A 26,438-nucleotide genomic window follows, 5' to 3' on the forward strand; every position below is an offset into this window, starting at 1 on the left:
CAGAACTCAGGTGGGATGTGATCAGAGATGAAGCCACCCATCCTCCAAACCAAGCCTTAGCATCTCCAGTAGAAGTCTGGCAAACATTTTGCTGGAGCGTGTCATTTCCTCAGCCTCACAGGGAAAAGCTTTGTAGCACAGGCCTTAATCCTCTACAGAGTTTCTGTTCAGTTCAAGGCAGCGGTGGCACTGAGTGCACAGAGTTAAGAGCAGCTGGTCCAGGCACTGCAGGATGGAGGCTTTTGCTTTCCTGCGCTCTGTGCACAGACTTATTCAAACCAGAAGGAAAAACTTCCTCACTCTGATGATGCTGTAGCCCTGAAGCAAGCTACTCAGTGAGTTGTGAAGTATCCTTTTCTGGAGGGATTCCAAATTTTCCAGGGCACTGACATCCTAGGCAAAGTGCTGTGGGTGACCCTGACTTAGCAGGGGAGGGTGGACTTGATAATCTCCAAAGGTCCCTTCCAAACCCCACCATGGTGGAAGGCTGTGACTGGTGAGTTTTCACCAGAGCCGTCACCTGTTAGTTCCTCAAGGTGAAAGCCAAGCTATTCCTCTAAACAATTAGACTCTCCTAAGAGGCTCAGCTCCCAGTTTCCAGACTCAAATATTTCTGGAAAACACTATTCCAGCACTCAAAGGAATCAGCTTAGATCAGCAGCACCATAGTTAACCATCCTCCAGTATGATGCAGATGCACAGCAAGACAAACACACTGTAAGCAGATGCTTGTAAATAAAAAAATCTAGATCAGTGAGGAATCCACATTCTAGGAGGTGGACAGTAGAGTGGACAAAGGCTATATCTCAGAGATAATCAGCAAGATCATTATTCAAGGTCACACTTGATGGGGCCTTGAGCACCCTGATCCAGTTAAAGATGTCCGTGTTCACTGCAGGAGGAACGGACAAGGTGACCTTTGAGGTCCCCTTCCAGCTTGATGCACTCTGTCCTTCTAAGATGAAATATCACACAGGAAAACCTGGAAGAGTTGACCAGGTTGGGACATTCAGTGACAGACTGCCCCAGAAGGGTTAGGTACACTAAACTCACGTTGATAGCTTCACACAGAATCAGATTTGGAGCTCTGCAGGGATGTGACAACTGCCTGTCAGCACAAGAGCTGGGTTTCTGCTTTCACCTTCCAGCAGCCAAAGGAAAAGCAGAGGGGCTTCTTGTGCCTCCACAGAGGTCAGTGATGGGAACGAGCAACTCCTGAGATGAGCAGGTATCAATAATGAATGATGAATCTGGCCTCCAGATTGCTGGAAGAGCTGGGAAATGCTGTTTTCGAAAAGGGAGTGGGCTAAAGCAAACTAACAACTCATCAGCATTGGCTGGCAAAGTGCTTAAAGTCACGGTGATGAGGGAAAAAAGGACAAGCTGTGTGGTCACTACCCATTCTTTCCCTCCTCAGAAGAAAGGAGCTGGCACACACAACCACACAGTGCTGATGAACTGATGATGCCAGTTCAGCTAAAAACCTTGGTATTAAAAAATCAAATCTAGTCTTGCCCTCTGCAAAGGAGGTTTGCTTAAGAAAAAGGGGCTTGCTTTTTTAAAAGCAACCTAAGCAAAGCAGGTTACAGCCTCCCCTGGGTGTATTTTGGTTCTAACACGCTTTGTGTGTTTGCATCTTGGTATGTTTAAATCACCTTTGTATTTTGTTTACAAACCCTTGTCTGCAGAGGGAAGGATCCACATCACCAGCATGGATATGTCTGTTCCCTGTAGTGCATTTCCCAGTCTCTGGTAAACCATGTACCATTTAATATAGCCACATTGAGCCTAAGACAAGAGCTGCAGCTGAAATTACTGAAGAAAGAGTCACATTAATTGAAACCTGCCTCAGAGAATTAGTGCTCATCATTTCAACTTCCCTATATTAGTCTCCTTACTAGGCATGTGTCACACTTGGGCCATGTAACTGTTAGCCAGACCCCCATCTTTTGCTGTTTTACGTAATAAATGGCTCAAACAAGCACCACATTCATTTTCTGCCAGTAGCCAGGAGTTTTATTTCCTAATAGTTACAGTAGAGTTTGGTACACTCAGTGCTTTTGAGATGCCAAGTGCTATTTGAGTGCCATCATGAAGTACTCAAAAAAGCCCCATACCTAAGATAATTCATCAAGAAAAACCATTTCAGTTTCTCCTAAAGAAAAGGGCTGTCCTCCGGGTGCCTTTCCAGCAGAGGTACCTTATCCATACAGTTTTCATCCTCTAATCATCAGAAAGATGATGACAAAATGCATTGGGGGACCAGTCCCATGACTTCTCCTGTTTAGCCAGCCTAGATGACTTTCATTACAGGGGGAAACCAACAAAAGCCACCCAACCTCTCAACTTGTCAGAAATGAGTAAGTAATGCTTCAGCAGCAGTTCTTACCATCCAGCTTAACTGTTTATGGAAAGTAGAGAAACAAAACCAAGTGAATAAAAAGCAAACAAACAAAACAGCAATTACATTCTATTGTTGCTGACAAGAATTCATTCCTTAAAATGATTCTCCCACCAGTGTGCAAAGGACACTTAAATGGTCTTTTGCCTGCTCATGCTTATGTACTTGACCTCCTTCTCCCCATACTGCTATAAAACATGGAGACATAGCCAGATGGACCACGCTGGTCAGCCCACCAAGGGGGTGAATGACACACAACAGTTTCCCATGTCACCAGCATCCAAGCACTTATGCCTGGGACATGCTGTCAGATTTGAGCTAAAACATTGCTCAGGCACAGGAGATGCCTCTTTCAGAACTGTCTGGCCAGCTGAAGTCCTGGCTACTTTCTAGGCACTGAACAGCCTAGCCTTGTCTATTTTCAATAGGCAAGAACTGGTTGTCTCCAGCTTGGAGATGTTTGTCTTCAGATAGAGCTCTGCCTACACACGAGGGAAATTCTCAACTCTTTCAGCACAGGCACTGCAGTATTTCTTGGTGGGTAACCCAATGGCATTACTAGACACAAGCTTGGGCCTCTGAGAAAGCAGCCAGCTTCCAGAGTACAAGATGTACTCTCAAAGCATATGAGATTTAACAATCCAAACAGCTCACTAATTTGCCAGCTATCACCACCCTCTAATGAGAAATGGAAATGCTGTATCTGGGAGAAAATGGAAGCTTCCTTGTCCTTTGTCTGGCTTGCTCCTCATTCCAGATTGATACTAAACCAGTTAAGATCATAGTACCGTGGGATCATAGAATGGGTGGGGGCTGGAAAGTACCTCTGGATATCACCCATCCCAAACCCCTGCTAAAGCAAGGTCACCCAGGGCAGCTTGCCCAGTATCAGAATGGCCAGGTAGAGTTGGAATCTCTTCAGAGAAGGAGACTCCACAACCTCTCTGGGCAGCCTGCTCCAGGCCTCCAGCACCTCTGCAACAAAGAAGTTTTTCCTCCTGTTCAGATGGAAACTTCTGTGTTTCAGTTTCTGCATTTTGCCCCCTGTCCTGTGCCTGGGCATCACTGAAATGACTCTGGCCTCACCCTCTTGCCCTTGATCAGCGTTCAGAAGATCCCCTCTTTCTTCTCTAGGCTTTGCTGCCCTATATCTCTCCTCCTTATGGTCACACTGAAATCCAGCTCAGTGAAGGTAATATTTTCTGGTGCTGAAGAGGTCAGCACTACCTGGAGTGGACATGGAATGGATGCCTATCACTGTGCTCACAGCCTGCTCTTTCTTGGTCCCTTTTTGAACTTACCCTTTCTGAACTTATGCCTGAGAATGCAATAGGAGAATAAGACTTGGGCTGTAGGTCCAGAGAGCAGTGGTAGAGGCTCCTTCACTTTGAACCCAGGGTCATCTCTGCTGCAGGCATGTGCTCCTCCAGCTGCAAGGCTGTTCTATAAGAGGCAGTGAGCAGGACTGGCTATTTCTCTTGTTAATCCCACTGCTTGTTACCATGGAGCTCTGCTGAGAGTTCAGTGCTCTTCACCCATGCCAAGTGCTGAGGAACGTTATCACAAAACCAAGACCCTTCAAGGACTTATAAAAAGGAAGATACTCAACCCACCCAAGATGCCAAGAGCAATTTGAGTTTCCATCAACAGGCATAGCTTGAATTTGAAGTGACCAGTTAGTGCAGTGGAGGAGAAAAGCTGGTGGCCAACTTTATTGATCTCAAAGCCTGGCATTCATGTTCATCTCAGGTTTCATATTAAGCACTCAACTGCTGTTAAGGCTCAAAACCACAAGAAGTTTGGAAAGTACTCAGGAAGACAAGAGTCACTGAAACACTTAAGAGGAGGTATAGAAGTTTAGCTTTAAAGAGCAGCTGTACACATTAATGGCCTGGCTACAGAACACAAGCAACCCAAGCAAGAGGTAGACAGTTCCTGTGATGGGAATGGAAGCAGCTGAATTGACAGAAAAAAAGACCATTGGACCATTGTGGATCACCCTCCATGGGTCATCTTTGTGCCAAAACCCAATGCCCAGTCTGGTTGGCAGCACCATACCCTAATTTCTAGCATCAGCTAGACCAAAAGTCTCATTCTAGCATAATCCAGATGTAAGAACAGGAGTTTGAAGGTATTGCACATGAAAAGCAACTCACATGTCAGAATCTCCTGGTAAGGAAATGGAAGGGCAGAGATCCCTAGCATTGAAGAGAATCTGAACAGAGGTCCCAGCTACTCCAGCACCATGGAAGCAGCATTAAATGTAGCAAGGGCTGAAGAGAAACCCACCACAACTACCATTTCTTCATTATTCCCCCTATCCCATCCAGGCTGAGGCACAAGGATCCTCTAGTACCTGCAGGGAGTTTGGACTGCAGAAGTGATCAAGGTGCTACACCTTACACAAATGATGGCCAAACCAAGGAGAAAAAACACCTCCAAAGTTTTCTCTCAAAGCTTGCAGTGAAAAACCAAACAATACAGCATAAGCAGCTCCTAGCCACGTAGCAAAAGCCCCAGAGCCTTCTGCATCTCTTCTCCTCTTCTGTCCCCAGATTTGAGAGAGCACAAGCCCCTCACAGCACAGTTAGCACACAGCCACACATCTGTGCAGAGCTCACTCGCCGATGTCAGGCCGAACAAACCACACTAACCTCTCACAGGAGACATCTCCATTGCAAGGCTCTCACTTGAATAGGTCAAGATGAACACACTGGGAGAGTGCTGGTGACAGAGAGGCCAAGGAGCAAGTCTCCACAACCCAAACACTGGTGCAACATTGATAAAAGCACATTCAAAGCAGCCAAACCGGCCAGCTCCAGCTCTCCATTTAAAGGCTCGACCAGATCAACACCACGCTTGTTCCTTAAGATATGGACAGCAGGAGATGAAGTTGTTAAACAGTTGTTGAATCACACCCATTCTTAAAAATAAATCAACTATTAGGAGACACTGCTGCAGAGATACGTACTCCTCATTGTCCTCATTACAAAGTTGGCTGCACGCAGCTCTTTGGCAAATGAAAGGCGGCTGTTGTCGTGCTGCTTCAGCAGGGTGGTGGGGCAGAGGAAGTTCTCCAGCAGACAATGTTCTTTCAGGGTCTGATTGTATATCTAAGGGAGGGCCACACGGCCCTGTGACCCCTGAAATGCATCCACTAAAGAAAATAGACTCACAAGCACACAATCACTTCCATTTGTGCTTTGTGCTATTGTGGTGGAGTGCAGAGAACAGGGAGCTGCTGGAGCAGGGACAGTGTGGGGTCTGCAGAGGGCTGCGCCAGCCTGTGGCCAGCCTGAATTCAACCCTTCCTATTCTTATGGGAATCGAGCAGAACTGGGCTTTTTTATTATTATTTTAGGAGACTCTTTTACAGAGATAATCTTCCAAGACTACATCTTTGGGCAACATTCAGGCTGCCTAACCCTTCCCAGCCCTGGTTTTAGTTGCTTATAAATTCACCAAGGTCCTGGCTGCTCAAGACAGGCGTTCGCATGCTAGCTGGGTCTGCCTGGGGCAGAGTTGTTTTGGAACATGTGAATTCAACTGCTTCTCAGAAAGCAGCATGGGAATAAACACATTGTTTTGTTCAATTTCTGGTGACTGCTTTTTGAAAAGCCTTGGACCCATGATTTAGAAGTGGGACTTTAACGAGCAGGGCATAGCTTTTTGTGTCAAATTTAATTTTTGTCATCGCCAAAAATCTAGGCAAATTATAAGTCTTTTGAGAGGAGGAGAAGTGGCCACTAAATTACATATGCTCAACAAGCCTGAGACTTCACAATTTAAGACTTGAAGGTTTTGGCTTGGCTGAGGAAAATTGGAAGCAGGTATGGGGCAAGGAGAAGGTAATAAGGAATAGGAGCCAGTGAAAAAGAAGAGAGAATGTGAAGCAGCAGGAGATACCCAGGAGAATTGGGGACATTCAAAACCCAGGCGTGGAGCCAAAAGGCCAGGCCAGCAGCTTGGGAAGACCAAAATTGTTGTTTCAAGGGACAATGTCAAGACACAAAGTCTTCTGCTGGCTGCACAACAGAACATACATTTCTGGTGAATGAGTTCACCAGGAGCCAGCAATGTGCCCTCATAGCTGAGAGAGGCAGTGGTATTCTGGGGTGCATGAAGAAGTGTGTGGCTAGGAGGTTGAGGTAGCTTCTCCTCCCCTACTCTGCCCAGTAAGACCAGGTCTGGAGTACTGGATCCAGTTTCAGGCTGAAACAGAAGAAACGGGGAACTACTGGAGAGAGTCCAGCAGAGGCTGCAAAGGTGTTGAGGAGCCTGGAGCATTTTCTGAGGAGCAAAGGCTGCGAGCCCTGGGGCTGCTTAGCCTGGAGAAAAGCAGCTCCAGAAGAGATATGATCAATGCTCAGCAAGAGCTAAAGGTCAGGGCCAAGGGGATGGGGCCAGACGTGTTCCAGTGATGCCCAGCATCTGGTCAAGGGGCAATGGGCACAAACTGGAATGCAGGAAGTTCCCTAAGCGGGAGGAGAAAGTTGTTTGCTGTGAGAGTTCTGGAGCCCTGGAGCAGGCTGCCCAGAAAGGTTGTAGAGTCTCCTTCTCTGGAGAGACTCCAGCCCCACCTGGACATTGTGATCCTGGGCAAGCTGCTGTGGCTGACCCTGCTTTCACAGGGGGGTTGGACTGGATGGTCTCCAGAGGTCCCTTCCAACCCCACCACTCTATGACTCTGTATCATGGCAGAGATCCTAATTTCAACCCATTCTCTTTATCAGGAGAGCTCAGTTAGCCAAAGTATATTTTGCACCTCTAGTGCTACTCAAGTGGAAAAGTCCTTTGGACTGTTGTCCTAAGGAGCAGTGTTCCCAGCAGCTCTGGAGATGCAAACCTGCTAATGAACAACACTGACACCAGAGGCACGCTGAGAAACACTTTCACAGTAGCAGACAGGAATTAGCTTCTGCAAGTTTTTCTTATTTTGTGAGTGAAAGAGTGTAAATCACTCTTTAATTGCTGAGCCATAAAGCATAGAGCTTTAGTACCATTTCTCTGGGCTCCAGTGTGCTGGTTTTGTGGCCTGTGCTTCTTAACGGCTTGGCATGGAGCTGTGTGTTGGGCATTATGCTCGAGGGGAACAGAGCCCAAATGGCAGCCTCTGCTAAGCCTTATTCACTATTTTAGAACCTTAGATCTGATTATGATACAATTTGTCTTTGTTTTAGACCAGAGGTGGAAAAGCATGAGCTATGATTGAGTCTTCCTGCATCAAGATGTGGAAGGAACTTATTGTGGCCTTGGGAGACCTTCTGGTAGTCTTTCAGTATTTAAAAGGGCTGACAAGAAAGATAAGGACAGGCTGTTTAGTAAAGCCAGTTGTGGCAGGACAATGGATGAAGATTTTAAACTAGAAGAGGGGACATTTCAACTAGATAGGAGGAGACTTTTACACTGAGGGTGGCAAAATGCTGGCCCAGGTTGCCCAGAGAGATGCTCCATCTCTGGAAACATTCCAGGTCAGGTTGGATGGAGGCTCTGAGCAAGCTGATCTAGCTGAAGATGTATTTGCTGACAGCAGGGAGAGGATGAACTAGATGAACTTTAAAGTTCCCTTCCAACCCAGAACATTTTATGATTCCACAAAGTCAACAACAGACAATTTTACCACCTGCTCCAGAGCTTCCCAACTCTATTGAGAGGGGTCTTCACAGCACCAAAGTGTGGCCCTCAGAAGAATGTAGAGTTTATCAATGCCACTCCACAAGTGCACAGCCATCTGGTGCCTAGAACGTTCAGATGAAGGATGCATCTCTGGTCCTGAGCTTATAATCAATATCAGTGACATATGTGCAAGTTTCAAGCCATCTGCTATCACTATTGTGGTCACCACACACCCCTCTGATCTCTTCTGCTTCAAACAAGGTCTAGTAGCGCCTGTGGCATTCATGCATACTGCAAAACTCTGCTAATGTAACTGCAGAGGCTAACTGCAGTATTTGCTGGTGAAAGCCAGCTCTATCTGCCTCTGATCCATGACACAGCAGATGTTTAAAGCAGAAAGCCTGCCTGTGACCAAGGGTAACACCACTCCTTTCTGCAGGGTGTAGACTTCCTCACTTTTGAGTTGAGGAGAAGCAACTTTGTCAAACGTGTTGAGGTTTATGGTAGCAGCACAAGCAACTAGAGGTGTGCATTATGCAAGCTTAACCACAGTTCCGAGCAATTTCTTCCCCTTCAGTCAGTCCACACTCTTCAGAAGGTCAATTTGGTATGATATTATCTTGATTTTTCTGGCCCTTGCCAGATTTCCATCCACTTTATTCAGAGTACAATAAAAGCATATGATAGCATCTGAAAGTAGGGCAGAAATGGATCTGTTACACCGCTTTATTCAATAAATGCCTTACAGAAAGGTAATGAATCCTGTCTAGAACAGGAGCCTACCCCTAAATGTTACCCCTTGCAGTTCAGTTTCACCATTTGCAATTTTGCAGCACTCAGTGTCTCTTTACTGAGACAAAAAAACTGTTTACAAGAGGATTGCTTTCATAAGAGAGCATTTTTGGATCCCAAGCCCTAGCAGAGTCCTCACTGGCAATTCTGTGAAGTTAACAGAGCCAGAGTCAGATTTGCTATTTGTCATCTCAGACAACCTCTGTTTGACAACACAACATCATTTTGGTTGAGACACCTTTAAGATCACAGGGTTGAACCATTCACCCCACACTGCCAGATCACCACTAAACCAGGTCCCTCAGCACCACATCTACACAGCTTGTAAACTCCTCCAGGGATGAGGACTCCACCACTGTCCTGGGCAGCCTGGTCCAGGGCTTGACAACCCTTTCAAGGAAAACATTTTTCCTAATACCACATCTAAACCTCCCCTGGAGCAACCTGGGACTGTTTCCTCCTGTCCTGTCGCTCGTTACTTGGAAGAGACCAACTCTTACCTCCTTTCAGGGAGTTGTGGAGAGACAGAAGGTCTCTCCTCAGCCTCCTTTTCTCCAGATTAAAAGCCCCAATTCCTTCAGCTGTTTCTCACAAGACTTGTGCTTGAGACCACCAAACCTGCCAGCCAAGGGAGAAGGGATCAACCACACTGAATTAAGGAGTCTGTCAGAGCGAAACTTGACACAACCACGCTCCTTCCAGCAAACGTTACCCAGTGAGACTGTAGTGCTTTGAGTGTTTCAAGAGTGACCTCCACCTCTCCTCTAGATGAAGGAACTAGGGAGGGGGCAGTAGTTGCGAGTGGCTTACGCAGCCAGCGTTGGCCAACACTCTGCTGTTGCAGACTGGTGCTGCAGAAACAGGGGTTTCCTTGAGAAGCTGGGCAAAAGTCAACTGCTCTGCTCTGACAAGACCTCCCCAGGAGCACTGTGTGCAGCAGGTTCATAAATGGGCCACAAGAATGATCCAAGGGTTGGAAGCCCTCTGCTGTGAGGCCAGGCTGAGAGCACTGAGGTTGTCCAGCCTCCAGAAGAGAAAGCTCTGGGAGGCCTTCTGTGGCCTTCCAGTGCTTAAAGAGGCTGCTTGGAAAGCTGGGGATGGACTCAAGAGCAGGGCTCACTGCGACAGCACAGGGGTGGTGGTTTGAAACTAAGAGAGGGAGATAGTAGATGCCACATCCCTGGAACTATTCCAGTTCAGGCTGCCTGGGGCTCTGAGCAGCCTAATATAGCTGCAGAAGTCCCTGCTGGCTGCAGGGGGGTTGGACTGGGTGAGCTTCCAAAGGTCCCTTCCAACCCAAAGCATTTGGCTTTGGCATCACCTCTCTTGTTTGGCTGCAGGTGGTTGCTAGAGGAAGGACTCACATGGAATCATTACATAAGACCTCCCTTTCTTTAGGGGGAAAGGCAGATAAGAGCACCTCCTACATACCTCGGAGCCTGCTTCAAATACCCAGTGCAGAGGCTACAACAGATCTGGGAGTGACAGAACCTGGATGCAGACGGTGCTGGGGACTCAGCTGAGCCCAAGTCTCTGAGGGCTGTGACAGGTCCCAGGGCACACAAGTCCAGGGGAACACTCCTGCAGTGCCTCATTCAGTCACAGCAGCTTTCAAAGCCTGTGACATTTACTTATATTTTGGTTTGAAGTAAAAGGCATCCCTGGGCTGAGCAAGCTGTCAGCTATGAGCCTCCAGCACGCAAAGAAGCCATTTCTTCTCCATTGCACAGGCATCAGCTGTGCTGGTTTGTTGTTACCAACTCCCTCCTTAACTCCCTTCTCTATGGAGTGGGCTGATGGGGACGGAACAGCCAAATCCTCCTATTCACAGGAGACCTTCCTGCTTTCTGAGAGAAGTACGAGTAATTTGAAGGGAAACTCTAACCTCAAGAACACAAGAATCTAGAGACAGGTAAAGCAGCAGCAGCCTTTAGGATTAATCCAAGCATCATTTTGCACAAGCAAGCACACGAAGATCTTGGTGCACAAGCATGGAGGCGTAGATGTGTGGAGGCTTTACCTATTCAGATACTGGACTCCATTCAGTTCCTCACTGCAAAGAGATAATGTCATCAACATCACCAGGCCCAAATACCTCTGAGGGAAGACCTCATTGCTTTCTACAGCTCCCTAAAAGGAGGTTGTAGTGAGGTGGGGGTTGGGCTCATCTCCCTAGCATCAGGTGATAGAGCACAAACAAATGGCCTCAAGTTGTGCCAGGGGAGGTTTAGGTTGGAGATTAGCAAGAGTGATGAGGCATTAGCACAGGCTGCCCAGGGAGGTGGTGGAACCCCCATCCCTGGAGATGTTCAAGAACTGTGTGGCCAAGGCACCAAGGGACATGTTTTGGAGGCCATGGTGGTGTTCAGCTGATGGTCAGACTCAGATCTTAGAGAACTTTTCCAACCCAAGTGATTCTATGATTCTGTTGATAGGGGCCTGGTACCTCTAAGTACTGCTCCAGGAAGTAGCTGCTGTGCTCTGTGCCATTCTCAAGAGCAGGAGGGAACTACAACTGAGTCCATCATTACGGGGCAAGAGAAGGAAGTTTCATGTCTCTAGCAGTGTTATTTACAAACACTGAGAGAAAGCCTGTGTTCAACAAAAACCCCAGCACTCACTTTGCCTTTGGCTGCTGGTTTGGCAAATAACTTTGCTATCTAGCCTGTAAAAAGTAGTCCTGAGGACAGCTGCAGCAGGCACACAGCCTTATCCCACTGCTGTGACCCAAAGCATGTTCCTCAGCACAAACCAGCCACCCCAGGCAGAGCCACTTTGAAGCACTGCTGAGCACAGGTGAGTATGAATGCCTGGGGCTGCTGCCAGGCTGGACCTGGAGCCATGGTTAGACCAGTCTGACTTCCTAACAAGAGGTAAGCAGAGACAGGCTTTAATAGCCATGGCTCTAGACACCATAAGGACGACAATAAACATTTGCATAACTCTGCTGAAATCCTAATCAGATCTCAGATGCAGACACTTGTACTTGAAAAAAAGAGTCCATGCCAAAGTTACCACCAGATTGGGAAACAAGGCCAAGGCAGAGTTGCCACATAAAAGAAGAATTCAGGAAATCACCTGAGGAGTCCTCTGGTCTGACTGCCTGTGCAGGGGAGAGCCTTCAACTCCGAAGTCCATGAGCTAATTGCCCAGAGAAGCCAATTGTTTTGGCACTATGACAGCAGCTGGTGCAGGAAGTTTTACACCTTTCAATTATGACTAACCCAAGAGCTGACATCGAGCTGCATTGTGTTTGATGTAGACTTAAACCTTTTGTTTATCACCTCAATGCAAGACAAGAACAAGCCCGAGCATCAGCTTGCCTCCTTCACAAGCAAATGCGTCAGCACTGCCAGAGCAGCAGAGGAAGGAGCGAGTTATTTGGGGAAATGGCACTATTTAAAGCTGCTGAAGGAATGCACTGACACCAGAGATGGGGGTGCTTATTGTCAGTCTTGAAATGTTGGGGAGGATGCTATCAGCCACTGTCTTGATCCAGCAAGATACAGAGAAATAGTTGTGGGTGAGCTCAGCCTGGATGAAGTGTCTCTTGCTGGGACCTCTGCTTTTAAAGGCAGACAGAAAGCAGGCTGCAGTGGAGGCAACTGCCAGCCAGCCAAGAGCCCACCAGGCTTGTCCATAGGCCCAGGCAAGGCAGCATCACTTTGTAGATTCATAGCAAGATTTAAGCTCACACTCCTTTGACTCTATGCTATTTTGTGTTCTGCTTTAGCTAGAGCAGGAGAGGCTTTGGAAGCAATTCCCACCTGGTGCAGCTGTACTCCCCACTGAGTGCAAGGCCTCCAGACAGCAGCTGAGGGTACACAGCTCCTGTGGCCTTTGGAGGGCCACACAAAGCAAAAGTCAGATTTGCTGCTTCACATCTCAGAAAGCTCCTGGTTGACAACAGAACCCTTTTAGTTGAGAGGTCTTTGAGATCAAGTCCTTAGTCTGGAGAAGACTGAGAGGGGATCTAATAAATGTTTATAACTATCTGAGGGCTGGGGGTCAGGAAGGAGGGGGACAGGCTCTGCTCACTTGCTGCCTGGCATAGGACAAGGAGCAATGGATGGAAGCTGCAGCACAGGAGGTTCCAGCTCAACACAAGGGGGAACTTCTTTACTGCAAGGCACTGGAGCATACAGGGGAGAGAAGAGTGGGTGCCATGGATGGATCTGCTTCACAAAACAACGAAGGAGGTCTTTCATTACTACCTAGCACAAGGCAGCAGAGAAGACAGACTTGAGAGGTGCAATGACAAATGCTAGCTGGGAAAATGAAAATGCCAACTCAGGATTGAGGTTGAGGTATTTTTTCCTTTAATAACTGTTTAAGCACTGGATCAGGATCTCAAGGAAGTAGGAGTCTCCCACCCTTGAAAGTATTCCCAGCTTGACATCAAAAGCTGATCTAGCTTTAAAGGCCACTGATCTTGGAGCAATGGGCTGGACTTGAGACTCCCAGACTTCCCTCCCAAACTCATTTATTCTACAATATATTTTTTTGTGTGATGTAAGGCTGCCAAGCCTGTCACTCAAGAAATTGAAAGCATTTTCCCTTCAGCACACACAGGTGTAGTACAGCTCCACTTTAGAGCTCTCTGCCCTGCACCAATGAAGAAAAATCACGCAGCAAGTTACGCTGCCCATCTGTGCTGTTACTGCTGCTGAGAGTACTGGTGAGTCACATCTCAGAGTGAGCCCAAACAACAGCTCCTGTCCCCAAGCAAAACTTAAAGACAGACCTGAAAGTTCCTCTGGAGCGACCTCGAGACAGGTATTTCTACAGAGAAAAGGGCTACAGGGCTGTTGTTGTTGGGAATTTGGGTTTCATCTGCAAAGTGACCAAAGCAAAGATCTCATACACTTGCTCCTGTGGTGTTGGTCCTACAAGAAAGCAACCTGAGGTGGGTAGCTTAAAGTGAGACTGAAATAAAGCACTACATATGCTTGCTCAAGCACCACAGCCAAGGCTCAGCACCAGAAAGGTGCCCAAGGTGAAGCATTGCTGGAACAGAGCAGACCAGACCCTCCTGCCAGCCTCTGCAACAGCAGTTCTGTCCTACTGAATACCATACTGCTTGTGCTTGCTGGTTGTTCTATGAACACTCCTAACTGTGGAGATGCATGGAGCACTGGAATTCAAAGGGCTTAGATCCCACCAAGGCCACTATGGGCTCCCTGTTGGCCATCTCACCACCTCAGTAACATGTTACTGGAGGTGTCAACGTGCATGGAAAGGGGAACACAGAGACTCCTAGCACAGCACCACTGTTAGATTTGTCAGCCTGGACCAGCAGGACCTAAGCAGCTTACCGGCTTCACATTTCATCTCCTGTCACTTCCATGAACATCCCACCTCCAGCCTGGTAACAGCAGGTAAGCCCATAGAGAAAGCAGCTATGTATATGGCTAAAAGGGAACCTGTATAGGTTATATCAAAGTCTTCCCAAACACTTTGTTTTGTGCTACTCATGTCCCTCCAAACCTTTCTTCAGAGGGTGGGCAGAGCAGTGCATGCACACCTTCCCATACTGGCTTCACTGCCTCAGAGGATGCAGCAGCACTTCTGACAGCTGCAGCCCAGAAGCCTTCCTTGTAGAAAGGCAGTTTCTAAACCAGTCAAATCAAAAGGAAAAAAATCTGATTGCTGTTTTCCTGGAAGCAAGTCAGAGGCTGACAAAACACGGTTCTCCAGGAGAGCAAGAGGAAGAGAAGAGCCCATTTGCAGGGAACATGGTAAAGCTGCAGGCTGGTTTTTAGTTGTGAAGGTTTTTGTTTGCTTGGTTGGGCTTGTTTTGGTTTTTTGTTTCACTTCAGGATGTAAATTTTCTCTTTACAGGATGCAGTACAAGACAAGTCTCAAAGAAGCCACATCGGTTAGTCCAAGGCTAGGTAACTTCAAGGACACTGATCACCACTCATCAGGGGAGACCTTATGTCAGCTTTCTAGTATCTGAAGGGGCACAGCTACAGGAAAGCTGGGGAGGAGCTTTTGACAAGGGCTTATAGGAATAGGATGAGACACAATGGCTTTGAGCTAGAAGATGGAGATTTAGATGTGATATTAGGATGAAATTCTTTGCAGTGAGGGTGGTGAGACACTGAAACAGGTTGCCCAAGCAAGCTGTGGATGCCTCCTCCCTGAAGGTGTTCAAGGCCAGGTTGGATGAGGCCTTGAGCAACCTGGACAAGTGGACAACCTAGACGATCCCCCGTGGCAGGGGACTGGAACTGAATGATCTCTAAAGTCCTTTCCAAACAAAACCATTCTATGATGCTATGATCATGGAAACATTGGTCTGAAATAGTGGTGTTTGCCCACCTGAGCAGCTCAAGCCCAAAAATACCATGCAGATAGATTGGCTCCATAGCAGTGGCTTCTCTAAGAGGATAGAGAAGCATTTGAACAGCATCCCTATGCCTTAATCAAGGCATACTAGAAAAACATTTACTTTCCTACTGCCATTATAGACAAAAATACCATCAAGAGTCCTCTGTCTCACCTTAGGGCCTTTAACAAGCAAATGAGTCAAAATAGAGCTCCAAAACACTAGTGAGAACCAGACAGGTCTCTCAAAGAATGAGCTACACCCAAGTGAGTATTTTCCCCTGAACTGTAATTTTTATGACTTGCATTTCACAGAGCTCACAGCCACCAAGTTCAGCAACAGTGACAAGGTAACAGTAACCTCCCTCCCCAAAACTAAGAGAAGATGCAGCTGAGCAGCCTCCTTAGCCAAGAGGAGAGGCAGCCTCTGCAGACGTGCATGGCCACACTGGCAGCATCCCAGCTGAGGATCAAAGATCACCAGCAGCAGTCTGACTGCAGGCTGCTGTGAATGCAGACATGAAACAGAAGTGTTAACCAAGGCTAGACTGGCTTGCTTTCTGCCCTGCAGTCACACTCAGCTGGTCTCTTGGGCATTATTTTGTAGCACTGCAGTCAGCAAACTGGATACCAGCAGGAGCAGCTAGCTAGGACTAGCTGCAGGGTTTATGGAACCTACCTACTAGATCTATCATCTCAAGGCATCAGGAGAGATAGTTTCCCAGCTAGATGAAGCATGAAGCACACCAGCTTCAGTGCCTCCTCCAAGTGGGAATGAAACCAAGATGTGTCTCCGCTGTCGCGCAAGCTGGTTGAAGAAGGTGCAGCAGACTCCGCTGAGAGCTGCTCAGAAGCAAGCAAGTCTGCAGGCTCCAGCTACCTCAAATCCCCACTTCTTCAGGGCAGCCAATGAGCTGTGAAACGTGGAGTGACCTTATCATCAAATCAGACTTGCCATGACTGCACTAACTACCCTGGCAAGGGAAGTGCTGCTGTCAGCACCTCCTATCTCCAGCCTCCCTCGTGTGCTCTTCAGAGCCAGGGAGCCATCTCCAGCCCATGCGAGAGGCTGCTGAGCAGATACTGTGAGCCAAGAGAGTCCATCCCAGCTCAGGTTCCTGTCTGCATGAGCCAGCCAGCAGTCACATGTACACAACAATATCAGCTTTGCTGCCCTACCTAGTCACAACTTCTTCACCTCTCTAAGATGCCACATGCAGACTGGAAGGCATTATCTTCATTCTGTCCTCCAGTTTTAACTACAACAGCATAAAAAAGCTCTGGAGCAATAAACCAGCATCTGTGCCAAGGGCTGCTTGTCAAAGCCACCTCAGCTCAGTCTCTCCTACGTTGGGAAAACAGAGGTCATTACCTGTAAGGTCCAGTCAGAACAGTGATGGAACTGTTGCAGTTGGGAAAGGCCTTTGAGATCAAGTCCAACCATTCTCTAACTCCGCCAAGGCTGCTGCTAAACCGTGTCCCTCAGCACCACATCTCTGCCTCTTTTCAATACCTCCAGGGATAGGGATCAATCACCTTCCTGGGGAGCCTGTTCCAGTGTTTGAGAACCATTTCAGTGAGGAAGTATCTTCTAATATCCAGCCTAAATTTCCCTGGTGCAACTTGAGGCCATTTCCTCATGTCCTGTTGCTTGTTCCCTGAGAGAAGAGGCTAACCTCCACCTCGCTCCAACCTCCTTTCAGGGTCTTATAGAGGGCCAGGAGGTCTCCCCCCAGCCTCCTTTTCTCCAAACAACTCCAACAACTCTAAGATTCTGTTCTCCAGACTCTTACTCAGTAGTGTTGCTCTTCTCTGGACATGCTCCAGCACCTCAATGTCCTTCTTAAAGTGAAGGCCCCAAAACTGAGCATAATACTCAAGGTGTGTCCTCACTAGTGTTGAGTACACAGGGACAAACACTTCCCTATCCCTGCTAGTCACACTGTTCCTGATGCAGACCAAGATGCTGTTGGCTTTCTTGGCCACCTAAGCACACTCCTGGCTCATACTCAACTGGCCTCACTGTAACTGAAGAAAAGAGACTCTCCTGCAAGAGAGAAAGGAGGTCCAATGCAGTTGTCTACAAGAGAAGCAGTCAGAAAATAAGTGCAAAAGGATGGGAGAAGCAGATTTTGCCCTAACTAACTTTGCAGCATCATGCAAAGCAGGAATCTGCCCACCTTATGTTTTAGAACCGAATATGATGGAATATAGCAAGCCTTTGAGATTCCAGCCACGATCAGCCTGAACTGGCAGCAGCAGCAGAGCAAACAAAGCTGAGAAGCACATCTTCAACCCTCTCAGATTCAACAACTGCTCTCAGTTTACATAGCAATTATTCAAATTTCATTTGTCACGCTGAAGAGCAGCAAGAAAGAAACAAGCTGGGTGCTCACTCTCCACGAAGTGCAAACCAGCTTTCCCATCTGCCTTCCCATCAGGATTTGAAGCTCAGCTGGCTCCAAAATCCAATTTCAGAGCAATTTCAATAGCCTGCGTTACTGCGTAGTCTGTGCAGCATCATTAAGAGGAAGGCATGAGTTTATTTTCTCTTGAAGCTGGGATTCCCCCCCCCCCCCACTAGATGAGTTTTGGTATCATGCTTAGCAGGGAGCCAGAGATAAGCTGTGTGCCAGGTGAGAGATCTGGTGTTGTTATAAAGCATCTTTCAGAAGGCAGCTGAGCAGATTTTACACAGGAAGTGTTTGTTGACTTTGTACTCACTTCATAAAACATTCATGTGGCTAAGAGGAGAAGACAGGAGCTCCCAACCACCTGACCTGGACCTCAGTTAAAACAAAGAGGAGCTCAGGCATTGTTGCAGCACAGAAGTGACCTCAAGCACTTGGCACCCCGAGCTCTAAAGCTGCAAAATGCTCCTTAAAAACCCAAATGCAGAGCCATCCCAGTCAGGGCTTCTCAGCTGCTACAGAGTGGTCATCTGTCACTACCCCATCGATGACTTCAGTCAGAATGTGCCCTTTTTACAGCACTTAAGTCATATGCAAACATCACAAAACCACAGAGCCCTGGGGGTTGAAAAGGACTTCTGGAGGACCCCAGGGCTCTCAGCCTTTCCTCCTCACAGAGATGCTCCAGGCTCCTCCGAAGCTTTGTAGTCCCCACTGGACTCTCTCAAATGCATAGCTCAGAACTGGACACATTACTCCAGATGTGACCTCACTTTGGCAGAGCAGAGAAGGAGAATATCCCACAACCTCCTAGCCCCACTTCTCAATGCCCCCCAAGATATGTCTGGCATTTTTGGCCACCAGGTCATGAAGGCTGGCTCAAAAGAAGTGCACAGAAGAAAGGAAAGGAGGTGCTGGTGTAGGTGAACCAAGAAGCATCAAGGCAGCTCCTTGTGGGCCTGCCCATTTGCAGCCTCCCAAGCTCTGATCACACCAGCCTCACACCTCTGCATCATTTAGGAGCCCTGCAACTTGCAGTTTTGTGCAGGACAGTCAGGCTGGGTATTTGTTACAGGTATTTGCTCTACCATCTCAGAAGACCAATATCCCATCAGGAGCCTTCAAGCACAGCAGTGTTAGGGAAGCAGCACTTGGAACAGTTTTATGAAGAACCCACATGTGTGACAGCACAACTTCTCAGTTCAATGCAGGTTCATTCAAGTTCAGTTTCAGCTCATGTTAGTGACTCTGGAAGGCTGATGCACATCACAGCTGAGACAGGTTTGGGCTAGTGGGACAGATCCACCAATAACACCCTAGCCAACTACGAAAGATACGCTCAGCTCTAGAGCCACTCATCCATCCATCCATCCATCCATCCACTTCAGGACAAGCAGTCACTGCAGTGCAGGAGCAGCATTCCTCTTGCAGTGACAGCTACCCACTGCCCTGAAGCTTTTCTTCTGGCCCACAGCAAACCTGGAAAGGCAATTGAAGCCAGCTGTCATGCAGTGTGGTGCTGGATCAGCACCACATCCAACAGGAAGAAGTTGGATCCTCAGCTGGCATTCACCAGCAGGACTTCACCAATCAGGATATTAAAGTTTCACAGCCTTCAGCCTCCTTGTATCACTGGCTTTGATTCAACATTCTGGGTAGGAAAATAACCTCTCACCCTCCTCTCCTTGCACAGCCTCTGTATTGCAAGCTCTGGGGAGTCTTTCATTACCAATGCTAGATGCAGCATGGTCTTTCAAAGAAGCTATCAAGGAGCCAACTAGGTATACAGAAGGCCTGGCCAGGTAATGTGTTTTTTTCTTGATTAACTTGACAAAGAAGGTATTCCTTACTGGAACAAAGCTGAGCGACCCACTCCCAGCCTGGTGATGAAGGGTGGAAGTATTCAAACCTAATTAAAGGCATTTCCCATGAAATGTGACATTCGAGGAAATACTTCAAATGCTCTTGCCTACCACACAGCTCACATCCCTACCTCCTTCTGAGGTTGCTGACAGATGCCACATATCAGATCCTTCTTTGTTTCAATTAAATTAAGCAACAAGCTTGATTCAATTAGCAGGAGGAAACCAGCAAATCAAGATGTTCTCACAGCAGGAGCAGTGGGTCCTGACCAGTCCCTTAGCTCATAGGCTTAGACACACATCACATTGCCATCACAGGAGCAGCACAAGTCTCCAAGCTGGTGAAACATGGGTTTGATGGGTGGACCATGAGATGGATGCACCCAAAGAGTGGCTGTCAATGGCACCATGTCCAAGTGGAGGCCAGTGACAATCGGAGTCCTCAGGGATCAGACCTGGGACCAGTCTTGTTCAACATCTTTGTCGGTGCCATGGACAGAGGCATTGAGTGCACCCTCAGCACGTTTGCTGATGACACCAAGCTGTGTGGTGCAGCAGACACACTGGAGGGAAGAGATGCCATCCAGAGGGACCTGGACAGTCTGGAGAGGCGGGCACAAGTCAACTTCATGAGGTTCAACAAGACTAAGTGCATGGTCCTGCATCTGGGTCAAGGCAATCCCAAGCACAATTTCAGGCTGGGCAGTGACTGGCTGAAGAGCAGCCCTGAGGAGAGGGACTTGAGGATGCTGGTGGACAAGAAGCTCAACAGGAGGCAGCAGTGTACACTTGCAGCCCAGAGGGCCAAGCAGATCTTGGGCTGCATCAGGAGAAGTGTGGCCAGCAGGTCGAGGGAGGTGATCCTCCCCCTCTACTGCGCTCTGCTAAGACCCCACCTGGAGTACTGCATCCAGTTCTAGAGCCTCCATTACAAGAAGGATGTGGATGTGCTTGAACGTGTCCAGAGAAGGGCCACTGGGATGATCAGAGGGCTGGAGCAGCTCTGCTGTGAGGGCAGACTGAAAGAGTTAGGGTTGTTCAGGCAGGAGAAGTGGAGGCTCCAAGGTGACTTTCTTGTGGCCTTTCAGTATCTGAAGGGGGCCTACAAAAAAAGCTGTGGAGGGACTTTTCAGGCTACAAGGGAGTGACAAGACTTGGGGAAATGGAGTGAAGCTGGAGGTAGATAGGTTCAGACTGGAAGTGAGGAGGAAATTCTTCACCATGAGAGTGGCAAAAGCCTGGAATGGGTTTCCCAGGGGAGGTGGTTGAGGCCCCATCCCTGAAGGCATATAAGGCCAGGCTGGTTGGGGCTCTGGCTAGGCTGATCTAGAGTAGGATGTCTCTGCCCATGGCAGGGGGGGTGGAACTGGATGATCCTTTTGGTCTCTTCCAGCCCTGACTGATGCTATGATTCTCAGTACTACCCTCAAGAGGAGTTAGTATTAGCAAAGGCATTCTGCACATGCTGAGAGAGGAGGCTTGAGGCTGAATACCTGTAAGCTTTTTCAGATGGGTCTTACAGGCAGGGCTGGTAGCCACCATGTGTTACTAATATACCCCTTGCCTAGATGGAGGAAGCCACAAGCCCTAACACACCCATGTCAACATGCATTAGGTCTTTAAAAACACATTAATTTCTCTCTAACCCAGTGCAGATTTCTGCACTTTGTTCTATTCATTAGCTGAGAATTGTGAAGGAAGAGGTCCTATAGTCACAGGGAGATAAAGCACCCCAGTGCGTGACATCTGGAGGCTTGGGTCTCCTCTCTGCTTATGGGCAGAGCTGATGTCATTTTGTTCCTCTGGGAACACACAGCCCTTAGCTCCAACTGCACAGAACTCTTAGAAAGAGCCACACAGAGACCAGAAAACCCCAAACTTGAGAAGGGCTCAGCCCCTTGACAGGGCAAAGATGTGTGAAGGGCTGTCTCCAAGCCTCAGCAGACCCCTCGAGCTGCTCTACTGTAGTATTTACACAGCGGATTCAATTGCTAGCAGCACCTCATCACCTTGTCTTCACACCAGGTGCGTGGCTGGAGGCTCCTGCACCCATATAGCTTTCTCACTGAGGAGCAACCCACACAGCACTGTTGATATTTAGCCACGATGCCAAGTGCTTCCAGCCCTGCTCAGTAAATCGCCGAGGTCAGCAGGTGCCACTTGCAACAACCTACACTGCAGCAACCTCCCTTCAGTGAAAGAATTGCTCCCTCCTGGAGAATACCCACTTCAAAAAAAAAACCCACATTAAAATGGAAAGAAAAAGACAGATGACCTCCGAACTCACTTTGGTGATAAGCAGTAGGATGAGGCTTGGTTTTCCCAAGGACCACCCCTCTGAGGTCTCACAAGAACTCCCTACTCCATACCCAGACAGGCCACCAGTATCCCAGACTATAGGCTATTAAGTGCTTCTGACTCTTATCTCCTAAGGCAAAACATCCTGTCCAGGCTTCCCCCAAGCTGACATCAAGACAGCACACACCAGTCCAAGGGATAGCAGTGGAGGCATCAAGTGGACACGAGGAAATACCTAAGAGTAGACCCAGGTGCTGTTTCCATTTGATGGGAGTCCCTCCTGCCCTCTGTACTATGCAATTCTGTCCTCAGCCCAGAGCAGTTGTTAGCTGACCTACAGTTTATCCCACCACTCAGCCCCCTTTGTTAGTGCATGTATGGTATGGTTGAGGATGTCAGCTTGTCCCTCAGGTCAACTCCTGCTGTGAGCATGCAGCTGGGGCAGTGACCTTACACTCCACTTCACCTGTTTTGGACTCTGAACTGTGTTGGGAGAGCAGTCAATTCTACATTAACACCAGTGAAGTACGGGAAGAAGGGTTTGGCAAAGGGCAGATCACTCCAGCTCTCTCCAGGCCGGGCTTTAGCCAAGCCATGTGTGTGAAGCAGGAGCTTGTGGTGGGTGACTGTAGCTGCTGAATCCCAAGGCACTGCCTTTAGGCAGCATTGCATTTCGAGTTGTCACTGCAGTGAAGGATCCAAAGCTCAATTGCATGGTAAGGTGGTCTACAGCACCCAGCCTTGACTCTGCTAGGGAAAATCCTTTTCTAGGGTTGCAGTCCAGAAGGAGGCCAGCTCCACTATCCCCTCTTTACTGAGGGGTCTTGGGTTTTAAAGGTCCCTACTTCAGCAGGAACAGTCATTACAGAAGTGACTGGATTAAGCTGTCACAGGGTGTCATGAAACCCAAATGCCTTCAAAGAATCTCCTGCCATCAAATATAGTTAAGATTGGCCAGTGGGTTAAATACAGAGGAAAGGGGGCTTAGCTTTTTAAGAGCAGGTGACAACTCAAAGAATGGGCATGGAACCTGCAGAGAAAGCAGATATCACACAGACCTTATCCCATCAAAAAGGCAAGGATGGCTTTAGGAGCTAGGTTTTAATTTTGGCTTTTTTAGATAGTAAAAAAAAAAAAATCAATTTGAAAAAGCTTGCAGGAGAGCAGAGGTCTGGTAGAAACCACTCAAATACCAGACAGCTCTGATGTTTGGGTTTGAAAGCCACTCTTTGAACCCAGGCTTTTCCAGGAAGGGGAGCCCAGCTAGGCTCACTTAATTAGAAGATTCCCAACCACTACATCCCCAGAGGGAGGTCCCCTGTCACAACCAATTTAATTGTGAAAGGGAAATGTCTCCTCTGCTCCCCAACCCCCCTGGGGGATCCCATGTGACTGCCACCCACTCAACTTGATCAGCACATGTGGTCACAGGAGACACTGGCTGGGAAGGAGGAGCCATCGTGGGAAGTGGCAGAAGCCTTCAGCTTCTGGACTGCAGCTCCTCTTCACTGCAGGGCAAAGACAATTTCATATTTGGGTCAGTCCTTATCTCACAGCTGCTGAGCAAATTGTCTTGCTGCTTTGAAGATTAAACTGGGAGGGAAGTTCAGTTTCATGTTTTCTCCCAGGGCCATGCAGAAAGAAGTTTTTCAGCTCCTGGGAGAGGGAAAGTTTGCTCTTCTATAGCCTCTTCCCAGCAAGAGTGGAGGACACACAGACAGATCAAGGTGGCCAGGACAGAGCCAAGAGACTTTTTTCACAGCAGCTACCCTAAAATCAAGTCCTAAGCAGCAGAAACAAGGCTGGTTTGAAGAATGTCTGAACTCCAGTGCAAGAGTGACAGACCTAAGTCTGTCCCAAACAGAAGGTCCATCAGCTACAACACTGCCTTCAGACAGAAGGCCTTGGGTCTCTGGGGTATTTTCCTCAGCACTGCGGGGGGCACACCCCAGAACGTGTTCTGCTGACCTCATCTGGGCTGCCTGCATCCCTGACCGGCAGAGAAATCAAACACTCAAACTCCTTCATGTCTCCTGCATACGAGTTCCCACCTGGCAGTCATCCACAGCCCTCACTCTTCCCCTTCAGGAGCAACCTGGCCCACCAAGCCCTACGCAGGGGAAACAAAGAGCGAGACCCTCACATCTCTTCATCGCCCTGCCACCGGCACCCACTCAAAGGTGGCTCTGCAGCCAGTTAACAGGCACAGCCCAAAGGCTGCTGTGATGAGTGAATGGAGGAAGAATCATTGCATGGGGTCCATCCCCACAGTTTCTTTATCTCCCACACCATCTCCCAAGGCAGCTGTGCCAGGTCTCTCAATGCGGCATTGCACAGATTATGGCCTCATCCCTGGTGGCAAAGGACTTGCAGCTCCTTTCACACTCAGTTTATTTCATCCCCTTCCAGCCCAAGTTCTCATGAAGAATTAAGTGAAATCCCTAAGCACCAGCCTTGCCTAGTCTCCTACCCATACACTTCACTTATCCTGAGGACAAAACTCTTGCAGCATTAGCTCAAATAGCTCATACATCACCCTGCCCACAAACGTACGCTGCTGCAGGAGGCACAGAACTTTCTTGGCTGTTTCTCCACATGGCAGCAAAGAGATTTCTTCCCAGGAGCTATTGGCAGCAGCTGCTTTTTCTCTTGAAGAGCCCAGTTAGAGATGCCACTTCTTAAGGGAGAAGAGACACAGGCTTTCATCACCTTGGCTTCCCCACAACCCCGGCTGCGGTGGAGCCTCTCTGCCAAAAGCTTTTTATTAGCTAAAAGTACAAGTTAGTTGTGGGACATGTCACAGGGTGGCTTTTCGAACAGCAACTCAATATTGGAAGACCTTTCAAGCAATACTCACTCCCACATCAGCCTTTGTATTCAATGAGGGAAATTTGTTTCACCTTTGTCCCCTTCATTGTTCTGCATTGTCCCACAGCTTTGATCCTCCTGCCTTTATAGCAGGGCCTCTACAGCCATCACCCCAAGCATTGCTTTTGCCCAGAAAGCAACAACAGACAGACAAGACTTCTCAAGAACAGATTAAAAAAACCCCAAATCCATCAAAATAAGTAGATCAGAAACCAGATATCTTTTACCCAAGCCCTTCAGAGCTGTCCACTTTTTTCGCTTCAGCAATTCCACAGAAACCAAACTGTTCACTGCATTGCTCACAACGTCTCCTTTCCCTTCAGACAGGCATAAAACCACCACAAAGCAGCAAGAGACAAAAGTGACTCTTACCTTGCTGGACAGAAAGCCTATTGTCACTGCTCAGAGCCTCCTTTGACTCAGTCTTCATCTTCCCGGGATTCAGGAGATGGAGGGCACAGTTTCCTCCTTCGTCTCCCTTTGTGCTAGCTCCCAGAAGGGACACCCCATTCATCACCCTGGAGAATCAGCTCCTTATCCCCACCACTGAAGAAGAGAAAAGGACACAGGGCAAGGAAACCAGGTCTTCCAGTGAGGGTGGGGAGGAAGATAACATCCCCACCCACCCTCATCTGTTTCATATAAACTCATTTACACTTCATGGTGGGGGAGGCTCCTCAGCTCACCCAGTGGTCAAACAGCCCAGGCTTAATTTGCCTGGGTAGGTTAACAGACAGGTATTAGGTGCCTTGACTCTCCAGGCAGGGAGACTGTCAAGCAGGAGCTAGAGATGTTTGACTAGGTAGTCCATTGGGGCAGCAGAGCGAATAATTTCACTGATGCTTTCCAGCATTTTCCTGGAGCTTGGAAGTAGCAGCTTGTGTGGGGCAAGGCACTTGGGTGGAGGCTGCACAGGTGATGTTGGGCAGCCTGATGGGGAAATTGGGTTCACCTGGAGACAGGGGTAGGAAAGGCTAATTGATTGTCCTCAGCTCAAAGCACTTTTCTGTATACTTTGTCTCTCAAGACTGGGCTCCTGATAGCTAATATGGGAAAAGTTGAGGAACAATATAAAAACCAATAATAAAATCACCTGGTCAGTATCATTGCAGGCTCCCTGTTTCTGAGGTGAGAAAATAAAATGCACCCAAGTGGCTGCAAATGATACACTGGCTTGTTCTTCTGCACTGTATGGAATCAGCACCACAGGACAGTTTTGGTTGAAACAGACCTTCAGACCATTAACCCTGCACTGCCAAGCCTACTACTAAACCATGTCCCTCAGCATCACATCTATATAGCATTTTAACACCTCCAGGGATGGGAACTGCATCCCCCAAGCCTGCTCCAGGGCTTGACAACCCTTTCAGAGAAGAAATTGTTCTTAATATCCAACCTAAACCTCCTCTGGTGCAACCTGAGGTTATTTCCTCTTGTTCTATTACTTGTCATTTGGGAGAGGAGTCCAACTCCCACCTAGATCCAACCTCCTTTCAGGAAGTTGTAGAGAGTCAGAAGGCTTCATCTTGGCCTGGAAAAAGCTCTGAAATGTGAGGAGTAATATAACTGCCCTGTGGCTGCAGTGAGCCTGGGACAGAAATGTTGAGTTTGAGCCCCTGCTTTCTGCAGGTGACTCCATTTTGTGGCAGGCTGCTGCAGGAGCTGCTCCCTGCCTGAAGAGAAACAGTGCTCTGACCATACATCGCTACCACACTGCCCAGGGGCCAGGGCAGGATACCTCCCAACCCATTTGCTCTGCAAAATAGCTCCTAATTAATGAAATGCAGTAATTCCACTATGAAAATAGTTTCCACCCAGCATGGAAATTACCTCAACTCTCAAATATGTTGTCCCTGACAG

General features: G+C 48.1%; 1 protein-coding gene across 5 annotated transcripts in view; it reads right to left on the minus strand.

Moving 5' to 3' along the window:
* The window catches only part of SLC4A11 (solute carrier family 4 member 11), a 136,874-nt gene extending 111,709 nt beyond the window's left edge, over positions 1-25,165 (minus strand). For 4 of the 5 annotated variants that reach the window (XM_064151184.1, XM_064151183.1, XM_064151187.1 and 1 more), the window contains exon 1: positions 24,951-25,165. In XM_064151184.1, coding sequence (XP_064007254.1) covers positions 24,951-25,092 — 142 coding nt within the window. In that variant the 5' untranslated portion in view covers positions 25,093-25,165. Of the gene's footprint in view, positions 1-21,699; positions 21,763-24,950 lie in introns of those variants that run through there. The other variant, XM_064151186.1, reaches the window with a different exon arrangement.
* Positions 25,166-26,438: the final 1,273 nt, after the last annotated feature.

The sequence above is a fragment of the Pogoniulus pusillus genome, chromosome 11 (genome assembly GCF_015220805.1).
Source record: "Pogoniulus pusillus isolate bPogPus1 chromosome 11, bPogPus1.pri, whole genome shotgun sequence".
Lineage (NCBI taxonomy): Eukaryota > Metazoa > Chordata > Aves > Piciformes > Lybiidae > Pogoniulus > Pogoniulus pusillus.